The 24053-nt window shown below is 43.5% G+C and overlaps 1 protein-coding gene and 1 pseudogene across 1 annotated transcript; one reads left to right on the plus strand and one right to left on the minus strand.

Annotated features, from left to right (window-relative positions):
* Positions 1-2096: 2096 nt before the first annotated feature.
* PCYOX1 (prenylcysteine oxidase 1) lies at positions 2097-22620 on the plus strand. Its single transcript, XM_053587118.1, has 6 exons — positions 2097-2270; positions 3622-3828; positions 4853-5027; positions 16651-16862; positions 17525-17677; positions 18272-22620. Exons 1-6 carry the CDS (start codon positions 2159-2161, stop codon positions 18928-18930), a joined length of 1518 nt encoding a protein of 505 aa, XP_053443093.1. The 5' UTR covers positions 2097-2158; the 3' UTR covers positions 18931-22620.
* Positions 16465-16544, minus strand: LOC128585037 (uncharacterized; annotated as a pseudogene).
* Positions 22621-24053: the final 1433 nt, after the last annotated feature.

The following is a 24053-nucleotide window of genomic DNA, read 5'->3' on the forward strand; positions in this document are numbered from 1 at the left end:
GAGTTGGAGGTTGCTGTGAGCTGTGATGCCACAGCACTCTACCCAGGGTGATAGCTTGAGGCTCTGTCTCAAAGAAAAAAAAAAAAAAAAAAAAAAGAAGGCTTGGAGCCTGTAGGGAGCCACCAGGGCCAACTATTTTTCTACTTTTTGTAGAGATGAGGCCTCATTATGTTGCTCAGGTTTGTCTCAAATTCCTAGCCTCAAACCATTCTTGGTCTGAGCCTTTCAAAATGCCCAGCCATAATTTTGTCTTTTGATAAACTTCTTCAGGAATCTATAAGACAAATTTTACTAATTACACTTTATTATTTGTTTGTCTTCCCACAAATCCGCCCTAGCTACGTGGGAAGCTGAGGCAAGAGGGTCACTTGGGCCCAAGAGTTTGAGGTTGTTGTGAGCTGTGATACCATAGCACTTTAGGGAGGGCAATAAGTGAGACTCTGTCTCAGAGAACAGAACACAACCTCTTTAAATTAAAACTAATTTAAAGATCTTAATTGAATTTTATTTGTGATTCTAGAATTGGGCAAGAGAATGTGGACAACAACTTTCCTTTCTCTTTACCTCCTCTGCCAGAAGTCAGATAGCCCCTGTATACTTTCTTTGTTATCTTGGCAGCTTTTTATTCCTAAAGTTAATCTTTACCCACGTGCCAAGATTTATGTCACTTAGTAACCTTGTTTAAGACACTATATAAATAAAGCTGTTTCCACAGTTTGGGGTTGGCTGCAGTCTTAGCTGCTCCAGTCCTCCCAATCCCATCTTCTTCTCTTGTGTTTTATTTCCTTATTCCCCACTATTTCCACGTAGGTTTGTTCTCTTTCGCGCTGGTTTGAGAAAGAGGAGTGAAGAGCCAACAGCACGAGAAGATGGCACACTATTGTCTCAAACACCATTTCATCTTTCTCTACTTACTGACCAATTACAAAGGGAAAGGGTAAAGGGGGCACATAACAGAAATCAAGCTTTGTGCAAGTCGTTATGACCTGTTCACTAGTTATAGGCAAACGATAAATTGTCTGGTAGATCTTGTTATCAGCTTTCTGTGGTTGGACTGTTCCTGATTCTTTTTATCTCTTTCTCTATCCTTTTTTTTTAAAGAGAGGGTCTTTCTCTGTTGTCTGGGCTAGAGTGCAGAGGCATCATCATAGCTTACTGCAACCACACTCCTGCTTCAGCCTCCTGAGCAGCTGTAGGCCCACATCACCATGGCAGCTAATTTTTCTATTTTTTTGCAGAGATGAGGTCTCCCTCTTGCTCAGGCTGGTCTCAAACTCCTGGTCGCAAGCAATCCTCTGCCTTAGCCTTCCAAAGTGCTAAGATTATAGACATAAGCAACCATGCTTGGCCTGTTCCTGACTCTTAATCTGGTTTTTGTAAGCAAGCAGCATGTTAACTTTAAACTTTTAAGACAGAACAAGCCAAAAATAAACAGGAACGAAATGGCTTTAGTTATCCTACCAGTAGTCTGAATGGATGGTGGGCTTACAAAGAGGCATATTTGGGGTGGGACATTCTGGTCTCCTTACAGGACTACTACTTCTATTCATGCTGTTAGTCATTATTATTCCATTCCCTTCACCTCCGACCACTCCAGCCCTAGTCTCCCTCATTTTTCTTTCGCCTGTACCATTAGCCCATGCATCTCCCACCCAGCAGTTCCCAGAGCATAGTGATCTATCAGTAAACACTGTTGCTCCAGTGGTCTGTTTCTGGCAGGTGTTAGCTATGTGTGCATCTCTGAGAGGGAACAACTGGAAGGACAGAAAAACCGCAAGTGAAGAATTAAGGTGTTTCACCGAACAGAGAGGGAGGAAGGGGGTGCGTCTCAACCTGTGCCTCTGACGTCTTCTGAAGAAGGGTGGGCTTTGGAGGGGTGAGGCGGGCTAGAGGGCCTAGTGTGGAGTGTGCAAGGTGGAGAGCTCTTGGACAGCCAGGCGGACCAGAGGTGAGGGGCCTGGGCGGGGCTTGGGACGTGGGAGGAGGAGGGCGGGGCTTGAAAGGTGGGAGGAGGCAGGCAAGTCTGCTCAGGACCTGGGCGGGGCTGGGGGCCGCTGGGCTGGAGGCGAGGCGGGTGGAGCATGCAAATGCGCAGGCGCACGGACGGGCAGCAGCTAGAGGACTGCTGGACCGGTAGCCTGGGGATCTTAGGAAAGCCATGAGGCACAGTGTTGCAAAGCTCGTCTCGTGGCTTCTGGGGCTGTGGTTGTTGCTGTGCAGCTGGGGGCGACCCGGGAGCGCTGATCTTCGGGCCCCGCCGAATAAGATCGGTAAGCGAGAAGGGGGCAGTGCGGGAGAGCGTGGGGCAGCCGCTGCGTAGCGCGCCCAGGCTCTGCAGGCCTGAAGGAGGCCAGGCTGCGAGGGCCAAACCCTCGTCGCAGGGCGTACTTCACCCCACTCACTCCTCCGGGCGGATTTCGGTCCTCCTGGGAGTGGGCTGTTGCCTTCCCAGGAGTGGAGAGGTGCCCACTTGAGGAATGGGCGTGGATGGGGACACGGGCAGGTGGACGCCAGGTGTCTCTGCAGCCCCTGTCTCGTAGGCTTGGGGTCCAGGGAGGCCAAGGTCCCTCTTACTCCCTTCGCTTTGTTGCACTTTGGGGGGGCCAGTCTTCTGACTGTCCCTGGAGTGCCGGACCTCCCCTGCTGTGCAGATTTCAGGCGCCCGCAGACACAGCACAGGGCAGTGGAAACAAGCTGAGCTTGTCGGCTTCACTTGATATGCTGCAACCCCCTTTCCCCATCTCCGCTTTGCTGAGGTCGGCCTGCTGTCAGAGGGCCCTGGCTTGCATAATTTCTTTGCTTAGGACTAACACAACTGCTGAAAGAATCTGTTCTTTGTACAGATTTCAGACGTTTTGGTATTTTGCTCGCTACTCCTCCCCACCCCGTTTCCCTAACCCCGCGCTTTTAAAAGTTGTGCTCCGCGTAAGCCCAAGAGCTGGAGGTTGCTGTGAGCCGTGTGACGCCACCGCACTCTAACGAGGGCGGTACAGTGAGACTCTGTCTCTACAAAAAAAAAAAAAAAAAGTTGTGCTCTTCAGGATCATTAACCTATCTACTTTAAGTCTATAGTGAGACAGAACAAAGCTAGGCAGAAAAGGAGATAACTTTGTTTAAAATGCTTCCTAGAAAGGCCCACCTCTTCTGTTCCAATGAGTTGGGCTCCAAGAGGGGTGTGCAGGTCCACTGGTACCGACATAAAGACGTGTGAGACTCTCTGGACTTTTGAAAAGAACAAAAACAAACCTCATTAGTATCAGTTTTTATATTAAGGTACTATTGCTTTTGTCAGGGGCATTGTATGTCTACATTCGGAGAGTTGCATCTTCCCTGCAGGTGTTGTTGCCCCCTCTTCTCCTGGCTTCCCTAAATTGTTGGTAATAGCTTTGAGTGACCGCCATTATTAGCTAATGGCCTTTCAAAAATAAAAGAGAACAACCCAGGGCAGTGCCTGTGGCTCGAAATAGTAGGGCGCCGGCCCCATATGCCGGAGGTGGCGGGTTCAAACCTAGCCCTGGCCCAAAACTGCAAAACAAACAAACAAACAAAAAACAACCCACACAGTGATAAGAGGGGAGGAGGAAAAAAAACCCCACACAACTGTTTCTTTTTTCCACTTAGCCATAATTGGAGCTGGAATTGGTGGCACTTCAGCTGCCTATATTCTTCGCCAGAAATTTGGGAAAGATGTGAAGATTGACGTCTTTGAAAGAGAAGAGGTGGGGGGACGTCTGGCCACTATGATGGTGCAGGGGCAAGAATATGAGGCAGGAGGTTCTATCATCCATCCTTTAAATCTGCACATGAAGCGTTTTGTCAAAGACCTGGGTATGTAATTTTAATCTTAAAGCTCATCAGATTTCTGTGTGACATCTCCGGATAGTTTTAATCAAATGCAGAACTGAAAATTTTTGTTGTCTTTTACAGAGAAGTTGGTACAAACTGTTTTCCTCACTTTCTTGTTAGCAGTTTCTACTGCCTTAGTTAGGAGCCGCTCTTCTGTAACAGAACACTAGTTATCAGTATCTTCTGTTATCTGGAATTACAGACAAGGTGGGAGAGGGCATGGCTGCTGTGATCAGTTCTTAAACTTCTGGTTCTGTGTAGAAAGATCAGAGACTGTTTTGAGCTAGTGACCACTTTAGTGTGCTCATTTAACAGCTGAAGAAGTGAGACCCAGAGGCTCAAAGTGTCTGGCTTTTTGTCAGTCACACAGCTGTGTGTGCAGATCTGTGCCTAGAACTTGTGATGACCAATTGCTGCCCTGCCACAGAGATGTTGGACAGGTTGTGAGGAAAGTCTGCCAGGCCCTCTGCAATTCCTTTCCTGGGGGTATTGTATAATTTTGGCCTCCTACCACTTATCTGAAATTCCTAGTTATGCAAAATAGGATTCTAATAGGAATGGAAGTGCCTCTTTCCCCTCAGCTGCTGTCCATATCCCCCATGGATGCTTCCTGTTATTCCATGTCCTCTAGGAGGGTAAATGTATACCCAGAGCAAGTCATGCCATAGAGAGTCATGTCTGACATTTTTGTTTTTAAATTGTATTCAGTTGGTGTTCTCTGGCTTGTTTCCTTAGACTATTTAGTGTTTTTAGACTAAAAACAGCCAGATAAAATACATCTGATTTTGACATGTTGCATGATCATCTGAGCCATTGTCTAGAGAATCTGCTTTTGGACTGTAATGAGTATTCTAAAGATAGAGGTCCTTTAATGTGTCTCCTGAGAACCCAGGGAAGCCCCCCAAATTCACTCACTTCAGAGTGTCCCCAGGGGCTTTAGATTACCATCTTTCATTTGATCAGCCTAGAAACCATTGGCTTAGCTATCCTTTCTCTGTTTTTGCAGGTCTCTCTGCTCTTCAGGTCTCTGGTGGCCTCGTGGGAGTGTATGATGGAGAAACTCTAGTGTTTGAGGAGAGCAACTGGTTCATAATTAACATGATCAAACTAATTTGGCATTACGGATTTCAGCCCCTCCGAATGCACATGTGGGTAGAGGACTTGTTAGGCAAGTTTATGAGGTAATTTTTTCCCTTTCATTTAATCTAAGACCTTTTAGTTTGATGAACTTTAGAAATTATAATCCCTTAAAACAGTTCTTTACCTAACTGCAAGCCTGTTTGTAAGATAGCCAGGCAAAATGTTTTGTGGAAAATAATGCAGACAATCTATCAACTTGGAAATTGAAAAGAAGTTTAGTTTTGATTTTGACGTAATATCTGCAGATGCCTTTTTAGAGTTGGCAGATGCTCTTAGATGTTTTACAAATGTTAACTGCTTGAATTCTCATGATGTCTTTCTCAGGTAGGTACTGTTTTTAGCTTCTTTTTACAAATGTGGAAGGTGGAGGTACTGAGAGGTTTTTTTTTTTGGCCAGGGCTGGGTTTGAACCCACCACCTCCGGCATATGGGACCGGCGCCCTACTCCTTGAGCCACAGGCGCCGCCCGGCACTGAGAGGTTGTGAGCTTGCAAGTTCACCCACCTAGTGAGTGGTGGAATTGGAATTCCTACCCAGGCAGTCTGGCTCTAGAGTCCTTACTCTTAATCCCTGCACTGAGCTGGCGTTGTGTAGATGAATGAGATAACATATATAAGAGCTTGTAGAAAGGATCAACAAATGTAAATGGGCTTTAATAACAACATGTTTCAGTGGAGCCAGCAGTCTGATCTACAGTATAAATTCTGTACCCTGATAATTTAAATTAGAATATTAAATTCCAGCACTGTCCTGGGTAGTGAGAATACAGGTACCCTCTTTTGCTTATGCTGGTCTAAATATTTTTTTCTTTCTTTCTTTTTTTTGGTGACAGAGTCTCAAGCTGTTACCCTGGATAGAGTGCCGTGGCGTCACACCTTATAGCAACCTCAAACTCTTGGGCCTAAGCGATTCTCTTGCCTCAGCCTCCCAAGTAGCTGGGATTACAGGTGTCCACCACACCTGGCTATTTTTTTTTTGTTGCAGATGTCATTGTTGTTTTTAGCTGGCTTGGGCTGGGTTCAAACCCATCAGCCTCCGTGTATGTGGCTGGCGCCCTACCCACTGAGCTACAGGTACCGCCTGTTCTTCTAAAGTTGAAAAATTTTCTATGTGTGTGAATATACATCACTTTGGTAATCAGGTAAAATGAATAGCCAGTCAAATTCTGAAGGGTATAATCTATTTTTTAAAAAGCTATTGGGGCGGGTGGCGCCTGTGGCTCAGTGAGCAGGGCACCGGCCCCATATACTGAGGGTGGTGGGTTCAAACCCAGCCCCGGCCAAACTGCAACAAAAAAATAGCCGGGCATTGTGGTGGGCGCCTGTAGTCCCAACTACTCGGGAGGCTGAGGGAGGAGAATCACCTAAGCCCAGGAGTTGGAGGTTGCTGTGAGCTGTGTGACGCCACGGCACTCTACCGAGGGCAATAAAGTGAAACTCTGTCTCTACAAAAAAAAAAAAAAAAAAAAGCTATTGGGGCAGCTTGGCGCCTGTAGCTCAGTGGCGAGGGTGCTGGCCACATACCCTGGAGCTGGTGGGTTCGAACCCAGCCTGGGTCTGCCAAACAACAATGACAACTACAACCAAAAAATGGCCGGGTGTTGTGGCGGGTTCCTATAGTCTCAGCTACTTGGGAGGCTGAGGCAAGAGAATCGCTTAAGCCCAGGAGTTTGAGGCTATTGTGAGCTGTGACATCACAGCATTCTACCGAGAGTGACATAGTGAGATCTGTCTCAAAAAAAAAAAGCAATTGAGGATCAGCACCCATAGCTCAGTGGTTAGGGCGCTGGCCACATGCACTGGGGCTGGTGGGTTCTAACCTGGCCAGGGCCAGCTAAACAATAATGACAACAATACCAACAAAATAGCTGAGCGTTGTGGTGGGCGCCTATAGTCCCTGCTACTTGGGAGGCTGAGGCAAGAGAATTGTGTAAGCCCAAGAGTTTGAGGATGCTGTGAACTGTGACATCACAGCACTCTTTTGAGGACAACATAGTGAGACTCTATATCAAAAAAAAAAAAAATTAAAAGCTATTGAGTGTGTTAATTTTTATGCTGGTTTACAGTTTTATGTGTAGGGGAAATTCGGCTTGTAAATGTTAATATTTCATTACTGTGACTATTTTAACATAAAATAATAGTTAAAAAGGCAAAATGACATGTGACCAAATATTGAACATGACTAATGTGGGTTGAGAGGTTTCTGTAGCTTCTACAACTTAACAGTAGTTAGGGATTTCTTTTTTTTTTTGTAGAGACAGAGTCTCACTGTACCGCCCTCGGGTAGAGTGCCGTGGCATCACATGGCTCACAGCAACCTCTAACTCTTGGGCTTACGCAATTCTCTTGCCTCGGCCTCCCGAGCATCTGGGACTACAGGCGCCCGTCACAACGCCCGGCTATTTTTTTTGTTGCAGTTTGGCTGGGGCCGGGTTTGAACCCGCCACCCTCGGCATATGGGGCCGGTGCCCTACTCACTGAGCCACAGGCGCCGCCCTAGTTAGGGATTTCTTTCTCTCTTGGGTTTCTTCTCATTCTTGGCTCGGCACTCGTAGCTCAGTGAGTAGGGCGCTGGCCACATACAGCAAAGTTGGCAGGTTTGAGCCCGGCCTGGACCTGTTAAACCACAGTGACAACTGCAACCGGGCATTGTGGTGGGCGCCGGTAGTCCCAGCTACTTGGGAGGCTGAGGCAAGAGAATTGCTTAAGCTCAAGAGTTTGAGGTTGCTGTGAGCTGTGATACGACAGCACTCCACCAAGGGCGACATAGTGACACTCTATCTCAAACAAAACAAAACATGATTCTTAGGTCAGTTCCTTGAATGCCTTTCCTCTGGGTACATTAAGTGCAGCTACAATGCATATTTTAAAGTACTCATTCATTCACACAATACTGAGTAGACGTCTGTTACGTGCCAGGCATTATTTTAGTTAGAGGCCTTACGTACTAGAACATGTACTTATTCTCAAAGTGTGTATATTTTAAGCTAGGTATGGTGGCTTGTACCTGTGGTCCCAGCTACTCAGGGGGCTGAGGTAGGAAGATTGCCAGAGGCTAGAAGTTCAAGACAGCTTAGACAACATAATGAGATTCTACCTCTAAAAATAAAAAAAATTAGCCAGGCAGAGCAGCATGCTCTTGTACTCACAGCTGCTCAGGAGGTTGGGGAAGCTGAGGTGTGAGGTTGAGGCCAGGAGTTTGAGACTAGCCTGGCAATATCCCAGGACCTTGTTTCAAAAAAATAACAAATATTCTAGTGGAGAGACAGGCACTAAATGAATAACTAAGAAAATAGGCAGGACCTGTGTAGAGACAGCCAGTCATTTTTTGTAGAAGGTGGGTGGCCTGTTGCAGGCAGGTCAGGTTCAGATGCAGCCCTGCTTGTTGGTGTGTCATTTCTTTTTTTTAACCCATAGCTTGCTTGACAATGAAAAATTGCTTGCTTTGAGAAATTAAGAAATTGCTTTTGATGGGGATTCAGAGTATTATAGAACTGTGAAAAAACTCAGTGAAGGAATAATAGATTATGCTATTTTTTACCTTAGAATATAATTTCCAACCCTTATGGAATTATTGCCCTGCATCTTTGATATTTGATTATACAACACTGACCTTTATGCTGCTAATGTTGCATCATACATGTCTTGTTTCTTTCAGCAAATGAAGGTCATGTAAATTTGTTTTGATAAGTTTATCATGCCCTGTGAGATAGAGTGTGGTATTCAGTTGTTGAAAGTAGTGAAATACTGCTGGACTGGTGACATAGCTGCTGCCTGAGTGCGGAGGCCCTTCCCCAAGGTCCCTCTTTTTCTGTCCCCAGCATTGAGGAGTTTTTTGTTTTTTTGAGACAGAGTCTCACTATGTCACCCTGGGTAGAGTGCTGTGGCATCACAGTTCACAGCAACCTTAAACTCTTAGGCTTAAGCAATTCTCTTGCCTCAGCCTCCCAACTAGCTGAGACTACAGGCACCTGCCACAATGCCCACCCAGCTGTTTTTTTGGTTGTAGTTGTTATTGTTGTTCAGCAGGCCCGGGCCAGGCTTGAACCCGCCAGCCTCAGTGTATGTGGCCGGCGCCCTACTCATTGAGCTACGGTGCTGACCCCAGCATTGAGTTTTGATTTAGTTCCAGACCTATAGCCAGATATGGGTTGCTAAATATTCAAAAGGGAAACCACAGAGGTTACCAGAGAGGAATGCAGAACAACTAATTCCCTTCCATTTCAGTTAAAGCAGTAGTTCTCAACCCTGAGTGCACATTAGAATCACAGGGGTGTCTTTTTAAAATTCAAATGCTGAACTTCACCCCTAGAGATACCTGCAGCCAAAGTTGAGAAACATCAGTTAAAATGTGTAATTGGAGGATATTCTTAAGTTTTTTTTTTCCTTTAAAAAAGATTCAGTCCTCTTGAAAGTAGCTGGTGTGATCTTCTGCAGAAACATTTAGGGCTATGCTAACCAGTTTAGGGAAGCACATTGTCATTGTGTTCCACCACTTCAGAGTGTACATAGACTGAGCTAAGGCCCATGTGATGATAGTAAATTGTGAAACTCAGAAGGGGCTTGAAGTTTGTGGCAGGCAACACTTGAGCCCGTTAGCATATCTTCTCTGCTGTGGGAAGTTGGAAATCTTGTGGTACTGAAATCTGTGCTTGCCAGGTTAATATCCAATTCTGTATGTTTGTTTACACTCTTCTTCTGCTTGGATGCCATTGTATACTCCAAAGTCCAATCTCTTATCTCATCCCTTTCAACAAAGCTTTTCCACTGGTTGGATACATTCTTTACTTCAATGTCCAACTTGTTATCTAATCCCTTTTGCAAAGCCTTCCCCTAATACTTAGTTACTGTTCATCCTTTGATTCATCCCTGAGTCTTACGGTGCATACCATGTGCTAGTGTTATTCTGTAGTGTGCACAAAAATTAGAATGGTGTAGATATTCGCTCAGATGTTTGTTGAACTGAATGCTCTGGTCTACCAACAGCTTCCTTTTGAGATATCTTGGCTTATAGGCTAGGTTAAACTTTTTTCTTGTCTCTTAGACTCAGAGTATTTCTGAAAACATGTTAGATCTCTGACATTTATTGATCTGTGTTGACAGAGACCTTTCGAAGGAAAAAGGGGAAGACAGGAACTTATGCTAAACAGATTGGCTAAGGATAAATATTCAGCAATTTATAGAAGCTATGAACATTTACACAGTTGGGGGTGTGTGCATATGTAGTAAGTAAACATGTATGTTACATATGTCCCATGTTCACTTTGTGGTAGAGTTTTACCATTTAAATGCAGGAAATTAGGTTCTATCTGTTGAAACGTGAAATGGGGCCAGGTGTGGTGGCTCATGCCTGTACTCCCAGCACTTTGGGAGGCAAAGGCTTGAGAATCATTTGAGGTCTGGATTTTGAGACCAGCATGAACAACATAGACCCCATCTCTACAAAAAAAAATTTCAGCTTGGTGTGGTGGTTTGGGCCTGTAGTCCCAGAAGGCTGAGGTGGGAGGGTCTCTTGAGCCTGGGATGAGGTTGAAGTGAACTGTGATGGCACCAGTGTACACTGGGCTGCGTGACAGGGAGCTTGTGTCTTAAAAACAGGTGAAATGGAGGTCACAGAAGTGCCCTGTGTATCATTTTAATTTTTTTCAACATATTTTTTAGTTATTTTCTTTTACTTGACAGCTTAAAACAATCTTCCTTTTTTTTGAGACAGAGTCTCAATTTGTTGCCCTCTGTTGCTGTGGTGTCATAGCTCACAGCAACCTCCAACTCTTGGGCTCAAGCCATACTCAGCCTCCTGAGTAGTTGGTTGGGCACACTTCAGGTGCCCACCATAATACTCGGCTTGTTTTTCTATTTTTAGTAGAGACTGGGGTCTTGCTCTTGCTCACACTGGCCTCAAACTCCTGAGCTCAGTTGAGCCACACACGTTGGCCTCCTAGAGTGCTGGGATTACAGGCATGAACCACCATGCCTGGCCCCAATCTTTATTGTTAATGATAATTATTATCTTAATTGTTTCAAACCATTACCAACTTGTTATAATTAAGTTCATTATCTCACCCCTCTTTTTGTCATTGTCATACAAATTATATCTTTATACATTAGAAGCCCATTACCACAGTTCTATAATTATTTTATGCAGTTTCTCTTAAGTGAGATAGGATAAAAGAGTTCCAAACCAGTATATCTTCATACTTTTTTTGTATGTTTACTATTGTAATTACATTTACTGGTGTTCTTTATGTTTGATTCAAGTTTCTGCCTAGTGTTCTCTATTTCTTGTAGATCAGGTCTGCTAGTGTTGAATTTTCTGTTTTTGTACACCTGGGAATGCCTTAAGTTTTCATTCTGAAGGATAATTTTGTTGGTATAGAACTCTTGGTTGACACTTTCTTTCAGCATTTTTTTGTCATTCTAGTACCTTCTGGTACCCTTGGTTACTGATGAGCAGTCTGCAGTTAATCTTTTTTTTTTTAGAGACAGAGTCTTACTTTGTTGCCCTCAGTAGAGTGCTATGGCATTACAGCTCACAGCAACCTCCAGCTCTTGGGCCTAGAGGATTCTCTTGCCTCAGCCTTCCACGTAGCTGGGACTACAGGTGCCTGCCACAACGCTTGGCTATTTTTTTGTTGCAGTTTGGCTGGGGCTGGGTTTGAACCCTTGGTATGTGGGGCCGATGCCCTACTCACTGAGCCACAGGCACTGCCCTGCACTTAATCTTATTGAGGATCTTTTTTTTTTTTTTTGAGACAGAGTCTTACTATGTCGCCCTCCGTAGAGTGTGTGGTGTCACAGCTCCTAGCAACCTCAAACTCTTGGGCTTAAGAGATTATCTTGCGTCAGCCTCCCAAGTAGCTGGGACTACAGGCTCCTCCCACAATGCCCGGCTATTTTTTTGTTGTAGTTGTCACTGTCCTTTAGAAGGCCCTGGCTGGGTTGGAACCTGCCAGCTTGGGAGTATGTGGCCGGCGTCCTACCCACTGAGCTGCAGGTACTGTCTGAGCATCTTTTTATGGATGAGTTGTTTTTCTCTTGCTGCTTTTAGGATTCTTTGTCTTTCCACATCTTTACTATGATGTATCTAGATATTAATTTCTTTGATTTTATCCTGTTGGAGTTAGTTGAGCTTCTTAGATGTGCAAATTAATGTTTTTCATCAAATTTGAGAAGTTTTGGGGATTCTCTCCTTCTAGGATTCCCCTTATTTGAATGTTGGTATGCTTCATGTTGCCCTGGAGGTTTCTGGGGCTTTGCATCTTTTAGCTTTTCTTTTTGTTTCCTCAATCTGTATAATCTCAGTTTACTTACTTCTCAAATTTCAAATGTGCTGATGAGCTCTTGTAGTGAATTTTTTATTTCAGATATTGTACTTTTCAATTCCAGAATTTTAAATCATTTCTCTAATTGATATATATTTATATATATTTGTGGAGACATTGCTTTCATACTTGCTTTAGTTTTTTGTTGTTGTTGTTGAGACAAAGTCTCAAGCTGTCACCCTTGGTAGAGTGCTGTGGTGTCACTGCTCCCAGCAACCTCAAACTCTTGGGCTTAAGCAATCCTCTTGCCTCAGCTTTCCAAGTAGCTGGGACTACAGGTGCCCGCCACAACACCCGGCTATTATTATTATTTTTGTTTATAGTTATCATTGAAGTTTGGCAGGCCCAAGCTGGTTTTGAACCTGCCAGCTCTGGTGTATGTGGCTGGCGCCTTAGCTGCTTGTGCTACAGGCGCTGAGCCACTTGCTTTATTTTTTTAAACATGGGTTCCAGTAGTACTTTATTTATACTAACTGGTTTAAAGTCTTTATCTAGAGTAAGTTCAATGACCATTTCCTATTGACTCCTTTTAATTTTTTTCTCTGTGTATAGGCCATACTTTCTTGTTTCTTTGAGTATCTCATCATCTAGTTTTGAAAGTTGGCTATTTAAAGTAATATTACATGGCAACTCTGGAAATCAGATTCACATTCATCTCAGGGCTACTGGTTTAGCGATGTTCTAGGAGAAATTATTTATTTTTCTTTTTTTGTAGAGACAGAGTCTTAATGTTATCACCCTTGGTAGAGTGCCATGGCATCACACAGCTCACAGCAACCTCCAACTCCTGGGCTTAGGCGATTCTCTTGCCTCAGCCTCCTGAGTAGCTGGGACCACAGGTGCCTGCCACAACACACGGCTATATTATTTGTTGGCAGTTTGGCTGGGCCAGGTTTGAACCCGCCACTTGGTATATGGCACTGCCCTCTAGGAGTAATTCTGTGAAGTCTGTATCCTTCATTCTGTAAGGCCACAGAATTATGTGTGTTAGGTACGTTTTCAATGTTCTGTCAGGCACTTTACAGCTCTGCTTTGGCCTTTATTTCCTGCTTGCTCAAAGCATCAAAGTCACCACAGATTTGGGCCTTTTTATATCTTTGCCGGTCATGAGACAGCCTTTTTTTTTTTTTTTTTAGCTGGCCAGGGCTGGGTTTGAACCCGCCACCCCACTGAGCCACAGGTGCCACCCAATGAAACAGCCTTGTATATTTACATGTCCTTCTAGATTTCTGGGAACATGTTCATTAATATCATTCCCTAGCATTTCTTTTTAAAGTTTTTTGGTCAGCCTCTTTTAGCCCCAGTTGGTATCACAGTCTCAGGATGCTGTGAGTTAAATAATTGCCTTGATTTTCTTTTCTTTTTTTTTTCTCCTTTTTTTTTTGGCCGGGGCTGGGTTTGAACCCGCCACCTCCGGCATATGGGAACGGCGCCCTACTCCTTGAGCCACAGGCGCCGCCCGATTTTCTTTTCTTTTTTTTTTTTTTATTGTTGCAGATTGGCAGGGGTTGGGTTTGAACTCACCACCCTCAGTATATGGGGCCAGCACCCTACTCACTGAGCCACAGGCACCACCCTTTTTTTTTTTTTTTTTTTGAGACAGTCTCTACATAGCCTTCAGTAGAGTGCTGTAGTGTCGCTGCTCACAGCAACCTCAAACTCTTGGGCTTAAGGGATTCTCTTGCCTCAGCCTCCCAAGTAGCTATGACTACAGGTGCCTGCCACAACGCCTGGCTGTTTTTTTGTTGCAATTGTCATCGTTGTTTAGCAGCCAGGCTGGCTTTGAACCCTCTAGTCCCGGTTTATGTGGCCGGTGCCATAACCACTGAACTATGGATGCTGAGCCTGTCTTGATTTTTTTTTTTTTTTGATCTGTGCCCTTGGGGTGAGTGCTGCTAATCCCTGAAGATAGGAGCTGCCACATGGGTCATATAGTGACAGTTCGCTGGGGATGGTGCTTTTGGGGAACTCCAAATGTGCTCTGTCCTCTCTGGTTTCATATAACTTGTTGCTTTCACATCTGTTGCAGTCACAAGACTACTGCTTTTCAAGGCTACTGCAGAGCTAGCAAGAGGGGGATGGGAATAGGGCAAATTAAAATGCCATAGGGTTCACTGTTCTTACTGAGATTCAGCCCCATTTTTCTTGAATCAATAAGCCTTGGCAGAGCCTGAAGCTGTCATCTTGGGTAGAGTGCTACAGTATCACAGCTCACAGCAACCCCCAGCTCCTGGGCTCAAGTGATTCTCCTGCCTCCGCCTCCCAAGTAGCTGGGACCACAGGTGCCCGCCACAATGCCCAGCTATTTTTTTTTAGTTGCAGCCATCATTGTTGTTTGGCGGGCCTGGGCTAGATTCGAACCTGCCAGCTCAGGTGTATGTGGTTGGCGCCTTAGCCGCTTGAGCCACAGGCATCAATTGAGCCCGGCTATTTTTTTTTTTTTTTGTAGAGACAGAGTCTCACTGTACCGCCCTCGGGTAGAGTGCCGTGGCGTCACACGGCTCACAGCAACCTCTAACTCTTGGGCTTACGCGATTCTCTTGCCTCAGCCTCCCGAGCAGCTGGGACTACAGGCGCCCGCCACAACGCCCGGCTATTTTTTTGTTGCAGTTTGGCCGGCTGGGTTTGAACCCGCCACCCTCGGTATGTGGGGCCAGCGCCCCACTCACTGAGCCACAGGTGCCGCCCAGGGTTTCACTCTTGTTCAAGCTGGTCTTGAACCTGTGAGCTCCTGGCAATCCACCCACCTCAGCCTCCCAAGTGTTGGGATTCCAGGCAACAAGGTGTATCATTAAATAATTACAGTGCTGTTTTTATATTGTGTATGCAGTCTTATCTCACCCTTCAGGTGGCTTTTCCTTAGGAGGCTTGCTTGAGTGGGATTGCAGCTCAGGCAGGAGGAGTTAGCAAATACATTTCTTACAGCATCAGTTATAGGTTACTTAACTGACTACTATTTTATCAGGCAGACCATTAGCTTAAGATCACTCTTCATCTGTCTGGGTGCCATGGCTCGTGCCTATAATCTTAGCACTCGGGGAGGCTGAGGCAGGTGGATTGCCTGGGTGCACCGTTCAAGACCAGCCTGAGCAAGAGACCTTGTCTCTAAAAGTAGTGTTGTGGCTGGCACCTGTAGTCCCAGCTACTTGGGAGGCTGAGGCAATAGAAACACTTCAGCCCAAGAGTTTGAGGTTGCTGTGAGCTGTGATGCTACGGTACTCTACTGAGGGCGACAAAATAAGACTTGTGTCAAAAAACCCCCAAAAATCAAAAAATCAAAAAATAAAGATGGGCTGCACCTGTAGCTCAGTTGGCAGGGTTCCAGCCACATACACCAAGGGTGGTGGGTTTGAACTCAGCCCCAGACCTGCTAAACAACGACAACTGCAACCCCCCCCCCCCCAAAACAGCCAGGTGTTGTGGTGGACACCTGTAGTTCCAGCTGCTGGGAGGCTGAGGCAAGAGAATCACTTAAACCCAAGAGTTTGAGGTTGCTGAGCTGTGACGCCATGGCACTCTACCCAGGGTGACAGCTTGAGACTCTGTCTCAAAAAAAAAAAAAAATCATTCTTCATCTTATGAGAGATCCAGTCTTATTATTTTTCTGAAGAGTTCAGCATTTCCACCCTATTTTTTTTCTGTTTTCTGTAGAGTGGAACCCAAATGATAGGGTTTGAGGGCATTATTTTACCTTTTCAGTTTTGGCATTGATATCTAATCAATGTTTCCAATAAAAATTTATTCAACATTTTGTACACTACACTCTCAGACAGTAGGTAAATTGAAATAGTTATATTGTTCCTTGTTCTATAAAAAATTTATTTTGAGAAAAGAAACTTGGTATAAACACTGTCCACATATGATCACTGATGAGGACTTCCTTCCCTCCTTCCCCTCCCTTCTTTTTTCACTCTGTTGCCCTCGGTAGAGTGCTGTAGCATCACAGCTCACAGCAACTTCTAACTCTTGAGCTTAAGTGATCCTCTTGCCTCAGCCTCCCAAGTAGCTGGGACTGTAGGCACCTGCCACAACACCTGGCTATTTTTTTTTTTGTTGTTGCAGTTGTCACTGTTGCTTTAACTGGCCTGGGCTGGGTTTGAACCCATCAGTCTCAGTGCATGTGGCCGGCGCCCTACCCACTAAGCTACAGGTGCCACCAGTTTGATTCTTTTTCAATTAGCAATAATCGTGCCTTGGATACACCTCATTGGCTACCATACTGCCACTGCACAAAGCTAGTCAGTTTGATTCTTTTTTTTTTTTGTTGTTGTCAGTTTGATTCTTAATGACATGATTTCCCTTCTTATTTGGTGTTTAATGGCCATTTCTCTTCTTTTCAAAAGGATCTACCGCTACCAATCTCACGACTATGCCTTCAGTAGTGTAGAAAAATTACTACATGCTGTAGGAGGGGATGACTTCCTTGGACTGCTTAACAGAACACTTCTTGAAACCTTGCAGAAAGCAGGCTTCTCTGCGAAATTCCTCAACGAAGTGGTTGCTCCTGTTATGAGGGTCAATTATGGCCAAAGCATGGGCATTAATACTTTTGTAGGTAAGCCAGGGCTTGGAATAGTTGGGGCATTAGTTCACAAAGGGGCTCATCTGATGCTATGGTGGCCCCTGACTTTAGGCCAGGGGTTGGGAAGACTGCCTTCCTCTGTGAACCTCAGACATTGTTAGCAAAATTTTGTATATGTAAATATGCATTTGTAGGGGGAGAGGGTCCTTAGTATTCAGTAGTTCAGTGGTTCTCAAGTAGGGCACATTTTGACCCTAGCAGACATTTTTTAATGTCTAGAAACATTTAGAGCTGTGGTACCCAACCTTTTTGGCACCAGGGATAGGTTTAATGGAAGACCGTTTTTCCACGGATGGTGGTGGAGGTCTATCAAGCTCAGGCCGTGATGCGGCAATGGGGAGCAGCTATAAATACATAAATATGGATGAAGCTGCTTCGCTGGGATGGCCCACTGGTCAGCTCCTGCTGTGTGGCCTTGTTCCTAAGTTTCATGGAAGACAATTTTTCTACAGACCCATAGTGGGGGTCTGGGTGAGGGGTCAGTGGAGGATGAGGAGGCAGAGCTCTGTGGATTGCTAGGCCTGGGGATTGGGGATGGCAGATTTAGAGCAGAACATCTCATTGGGAAGGGGGAGTTGGGTAGAGTATCTCATCAAGATTCAGAATTAAAACACATTTTTCCCACCTGTTGACAGGGGCAGTATCACTGTCTGCTTCTGATTCTGGCCTTTGGGCCGTAGAAGGTGGCAATAAGCTTGTTTGCTCAGGCCTCCTTCAGGCTTCCAAAAGCAATCTTATACCTGGCTCAGTAATGTACATAGAGGAGAAAACAAGGACCAAGCAGAAAGGTAAGCTTGAACTTTCATTGTTTCTCATTTCCTCTGTAGAAAATGATTGCTCAGGGTGAAAGACCTCTTTTTTGCCATCTCTCACTCAGTTACACATGGTGGAATGCTAAATTTTATAAGTTATGCCATGTAGAAATATTCCCAAATGTACCCAGATATAGTGGCATGATTCCTTGGATTTAAAAAATACACATAATCTCATCCTCAAAAGTAAAACTTCCATATTTTGAAGTTACTGACATTCTGAAGAGGAAACTGTCCTCAATGTAATAAAAGTGCAAAGAATAGCTATGTTAAGGGATAAAACCTCTTTAGATCTTTAGAATTATAGAGAAACTATTAAGAAGGTGGTATATAGCCGGGTGTTGTGGCAGGTGCCTGTAGTCCCAGCTACTTGCGAGGCTGAGGCAAGAGAATCGCTTAAGCCCAAGAGTTTGAGGTTGCTGTGATTTGTGATGACACAGCACTCTACTGAGGGCGACATAGTGAGACTCCATCTCAAAAAAACAGGTGGTATAGAATTATTTTTAGGAGGTGTAAAAAAATAGAATGTTGGAAACACTAAAGAAATACTTGCTTTCTTATTCATTCTAGGAAATCCCACAAAGATGTATGAAGTGGTCTATCAAACTGGATCTGAGACTCATTCAGACTTCTATGATATCGTCTTGGTAGCCACTCCATTGAATCGAAAAATGTCCAATATTACTTTTCTCAACTTTGATCCTCCAATTCAGGAATTCCATCAATACTATGAACATATAGTGGCGACTTTAGTTAAGGGGGAATTGAATTCTTCTATTTTTAGTTCTAGAGCTTTAGATAACTTTGGCCTTAGTACAATTTTAACCACTGATAATTCAGATTTGTTCATTAATAGTCTTGGGATCATGTCCTCTATAAGGAAAATGGAAAGTCCTCAACCATCAACAGATGGAACATATGTTTGGAAGATGTTTTCCCCAGAAACTCTTACTAAAGCACAAATTTTAAAGCTCTTTTTGTCCTATGATTATGCTGTGAAGAAGCTATGGCTTGCATATCCTCACTATGAGCCTCCCCAGAAATGTCCTTCCATCATACTTCATGATCGACTTTATTACACCAGTGGCATAGAGTGTGCAGCAAGTGCCATGGAAATGAGTGCCATCGCAGGCTACAATGCTGCGCTACTTGCCTATCACCGCTGGAATGAAAACACAGACATGATTGACCAGGATGGTTTATATGAGAAACTTAAGACTGAACTATAAAATAACACTCTCTTTCTTACCCCCTCCTAGTTCCAAATGAGTATCACTAGCAAAAAAGTACAGAGTCTGAGCAGAGATAATTTTGAATTGAATATTTTGCTATTATCATTGTTTAACAAAAGTCATCTCTGCAGGTCATAAGAAATCACAAGGTTCTAACTAAGTGTGAAGATATAACTGTTGCATTTTTGCCATCTCCAAAATTTCTCAAGTTTTCTTTCAATGTCCATTAGCAGTGTTGCTCAACTTGTTTCACCCTAAGAATCACCTGGAGTTTGTTAAACATATGGATTCTCGGGCAGTGCCTGTGGCTTAGTGAGTAGGCCGCTAGCCCCATATACTGAGGGTGGGAGGTTCAAACCCGGCCTCCGCCAAACTGCAACAACAACAAAAAAATAGCCGGGTGTTGTCAGGCACCTGTGATCTCAGCTACTTGGGAGGCTGAGGCAAGAGAATCACCTGAGCCCAAGAGCTGGAGGTTGCTGTGAGCTGTGATACTACAGCACTCTACCGAGGGCAACAAAGTGAGACTGTCTCAAAAGAAAAAAAAAGGGCAGGGCCCTGGATTTTGATCAAAAACATGTAACACTTTAAGTCGAGCAATTGAGATCTTAAAGACATTTTATTTGGGGACTAGTCCATTTGAGCTTTACATCTGGACGTGATCATCAATCAGATAAAACTAATAGGGGATATGGTGTATTTATGCCTGGCTCTTAGTAATTTTATACCTTGTTCTGCAGTAAATGTGCCCATGCCTAAAGCCTTGACTTTCAGAATGTTGTCTTTTGATTGCCTCTGTTTTGATTTTATTAGGGGTAAAATTTTATGCCTTAGTGGTTTAACTTTTAAGATGTCATACAAAAATCTCAAGTTAATGGAAAGCAAATATGGGCTTGGTGCTTATAGCTCAGTGGTTAGGGTGGGGTCACATACACCGGGGCTGGTGGGTTTGAACCTGACCCGGGCCTGCTAAAAACAATAACAACTACAACAACAACAAAATAGCCAGGCATGTGGCAGGCACCTGTAGTCCTAGCTACTTGGGAGGCTGAGGCAAGAGAATCGTGTAAGCCCGAGAGTTTGCGGTTGCTGTGAGCTGTGACGCCACAGCACTCTACTGAGGGTAACATAGTGAGACTCTATCTCAAAAAAAAAAAAAAAAGCAAATGTGGGTTATTACATTAGAAATTGGCATTCTATTACTTCTCCACTTAAGGAGTTCTTAAAAATACTAAGAGACCCCCACAACCAGAGATTCTGTTTAATGGATTGAGGATAGAACATTGGCAGTATAACTTTAAAAATTCCCAGTGTGTGGTCAGGGTTGAGAACCACTGATGTGGGGGCAAAAGATGTCTACAGAGGGTTTTTAGTACCTTCAAAGCGGATCTGTTTTGCAAGGAATGATTTGACTCAGTGAGAACTTTAGTAGTACTGTTGATATTAAGAAGCACTGACAGTCTTTTTTTTTCTTTTGTAGAGACAGAGTCTCACTTTATGGCCCTCAGTAGAGTGCCGTGGCATCACACAGCTCACAGCAACCTCCAGCTCCTGGGCTTAAGCGATTCTCTTGCCTCAGCCTCCCGAGTAGCTGGGACTACAGGCGCCCGCCACAACGCCCAGCTATTTTTTTGATTGCAGTTCAGCCGGGGCGGGGTTTGAACCCGCCACCCTCGGTATATGGGGCCGGCGCCCTACTCACTGAGCCACAGGTGCCGCCCAGCACTGACAGTCTTAACAGCAGAGGCAACTTAGGTAACTCCAGAGCAGTTACCACTAAAGCAAGATGTTCTTAGAATGACACCAGGTTGGCCAAATCTAGCCTGTGTTCAAAGTATTAAATATTTCGGTTACTGTAGCATTCTGGTTGAGAAACTGGTTGCTGAAATCTATAGACAGTGGCTTTTAATCTCGGCTACACATTGGAATTGCCTATAGGGCTGTAAAGCATCTCAAATTGTAATACGCAGCCTAAACTTGAGAAGCAGTTCTACGCCTGCTGTACAAAGATCATGATCGGGTATCATAAGCACTGGTAGAACAGAAAAGTAAACACTTAAGAATTCTAATAATAACTACAAGCAAGTTTAACACGTATTAAAGAGAAAGTTCTTCCCCAGATTTTGGCATAGCTACTTTAGCAAAATGGTGGTGAAAAGAACATTGATTTTTAATAAAAATAATTTCCCTATTATAGTTTTGACTATTAATATGCTGATAAAACTGCCAAGATACATTTGATATAGAGGCAGGGATTAAACTCATAGTTTGTCAAAGGTCAGCTTTTTTGTAATTTCATTCTGAACATATGTTAGGAGGCATTCATATTTTTTTCCTCTTATGGTCTTAATGAAGACAATTTGTGGAGAATGTCATGTTACATATTTTTCCTCTTGTGGTCTTAATGAAGACAATTTGTGGAGAATGTAATGTTACATATATGCTAAATATTGGTACATACTAATGAAATAAGTTAATTTCTATACTTTGTAAACTTGTTTTGCAATGAATTTTATTTTTACTTTTTTTTTTTGCAGTTTTTGGCTGGGGCTGGGTTTGAACCCACTACCTCCAGCCTATGGGTCTGGCACCCTACTCCTTTGAGCCACAGGTGCCGCCCCATAGTTTTACTTTTAAGAATACCAATTTAAAATGTTGCTGGTATTATTGCTTTCTCAAAACCAAAACAGGTTATCAATATATCAGGCATATTAGGTAATTTTAATGCACCTACAGTATTAAAAGACTAGTGAGAGAAAAATTCTATCAGATCTTGCTGCTCCAGGCTTATTAGTTTTAATGTAATCATAGTATTAAAGAATAATTTTATGGGAAGAAAAAGTAGTGTTAGGGCTTATTACTCTAGGAGACCACTCTAGTACTCTAATTTTTACAGATAAACTGGTAAAAATGATGCAGGTTCTGAGTGAAAGTCGGCTCTCTCCAGTGGTTGAGCATGCATCAGAAATTACCTGGAGGGCTTATTAAAACATTGCTGGCCCCCGACCCTCAGAATTTATTTATTCAACAGGTTAATAGTCTGACAAAAAATTTACATTTTTTTAAAAGTTCTCTGGTGAAACTACTGTTTTAGGAACCATACTTGGAGAACTTGTTCTACAATTCAGCTCAATGTTGCTGTGAAAAAGTGCTGGTAAGATTTACAAGGAGCTGATGAAGAAATGAAGAATAAAATGTGTGGACTTCACATCAACTCTAGTTAGTGTGATTTAGCTTGGTCTCTCTAGCTGTTCTTTTGTTGTAAACATTTTCTATAAATAGGAAATACCATTTTAGAGAGATACAAAAGCCATTTACTGTGTTCTGTGCTTTACAAGAACCTTGTACGCAACTTATAATGTATATTCCATTCTATACATTTTAAAGTAATTCAAGATTTGCAAGACTTTTACTAGATCACAAAAAGAATAGGCCTTAAGCATTTGCGATAGGGTTTTTAAGATTAGGTTTGTAATACAGCCATCTGTAATATATCTCTCATCTGAGCTTGTAGGCTATAAAATGCATCAACTAAATGAATATATTGTGGACACTACTGTTTCTCTACTCAAAAAAAAAAAATACACTAGAATGTTTTTTCTCTGGAATTCAGTTTCTACTATTGTATTCAATTTTTTCCCCAGTTAATGATTCTCTTCAAAATAAACAACTATATCAATACTTGCCGACATTACTTCTCTGTTTTACTTTTGTTGTACTATATGTGGAATGTAGATGTACTTGGAAAAATGTGTGATCAAAGTTGCTACCCTTAAACTTTGAAAATTACAGTTATGCTTTAGAATAAACCCCCTCAGGTCTGTAGTTTATCTGTTCAATGTTGAAAGATGGAGAAAATAAATCCTTGCCATGTTTTATATTTAATAAGATTTTTCCACTTTAATGCATAAAAAAACTCTTTGAAATTAATGTCAACCGGGCGGCGCCTGTGGCTCAGTGAGTAGGGCGCCGGCCCAATATGCCGAGGGTGGCGGGTTCGGACCCAGCCCCGGTCAAACCGCAACAGAAAAATGGCCGGGCGTTGTGGCGCGCGCCTGTAGTCCCAGCTGCTCGGGAGGCTGAGGCAAGAGAATCGTGTAAGCCCAAGAGTTAGAGGTTGCTGTGAACCTGTGACGCCACAGCACTCTACCCGAGGGCGGTACAGTGAGACTCTGTCTCTACTAAAAAAAAAAAAAAAAAAAAAAGAAAGAAATTAATGTCAACCATGAGAGTAATTAGTTTCTAAAATACATGTTAGAAAAAGTTTTAAAAAGTTAATATTCTGTGTTCAGAACATCTGAGAAAGTTTTTATTACAAAAATTTAACAAAAAGTTTAATATGAAAATGTTCATGACCTGGTTTTAAATACCCTAATATAAATAATGGGCATTCAACAGAGAAATCTGTGTCCTCTCTGCAAATGGCCTATAGGACACAGATTTCTCTGTTGAATGCCCGTTATTTATATTAGGCTCTAACATCGTACTATTTCTTCATATTACCTAAAAAAGAGAAAAGTATATCTGAAGAGAGTAATTAATTTAAAATATCAATGATGATTAAAGAATTTTGACCAAGTGGCGCCTGTGGCTCAAGGAGTAGGCTGCCGGTCCCATATGCTGGAGGTGGTGGGTTCAAACCCAGCCCCGGCCAAAAAACAAAAAAAAAAAAAAAAAAAAAACCCGCTTTATGGGCGGCGCCTGTGGCTCAAGGAGTAGGGCGCCAGTCCCATATGCCGAAGGTGGTGGGTTCAAACCTAGCCCTGGCCAAAAACCACAAAAAAAAAAAAAAAAAAGAATTTTGACCAAATCATTAATGCTTTTTCTTTTCTTTTTTTTTTCCTGAGACAGAGCCTCAAGCTGTCGCCCTGGATGGAGTGCTGTGGTGTCACAGCTCACAGCAACCTCCAACTCCTGGGCTTAAGCGTTTCTCCTCCCTCCACCTCCCAAGTGGCTGGGACTACAAGTGCCCACCACAATGCCTGGCTATTTTTTGGTTGCAGCTGTCATTGTTGTTTGGCGGGCCCAGGCTGGATTTGAACCCACCAGCTCAGGTGTATGTGGCTGGTGCCTTAGCTGCTTGAGCTACAGGTGCCAAACTCATTAATGGTTTTTCAATA

This window comes from Nycticebus coucang, chromosome 4, assembly GCF_027406575.1.
Source record: "Nycticebus coucang isolate mNycCou1 chromosome 4, mNycCou1.pri, whole genome shotgun sequence".
NCBI lineage: Eukaryota > Metazoa > Chordata > Mammalia > Primates > Lorisidae > Nycticebus > Nycticebus coucang.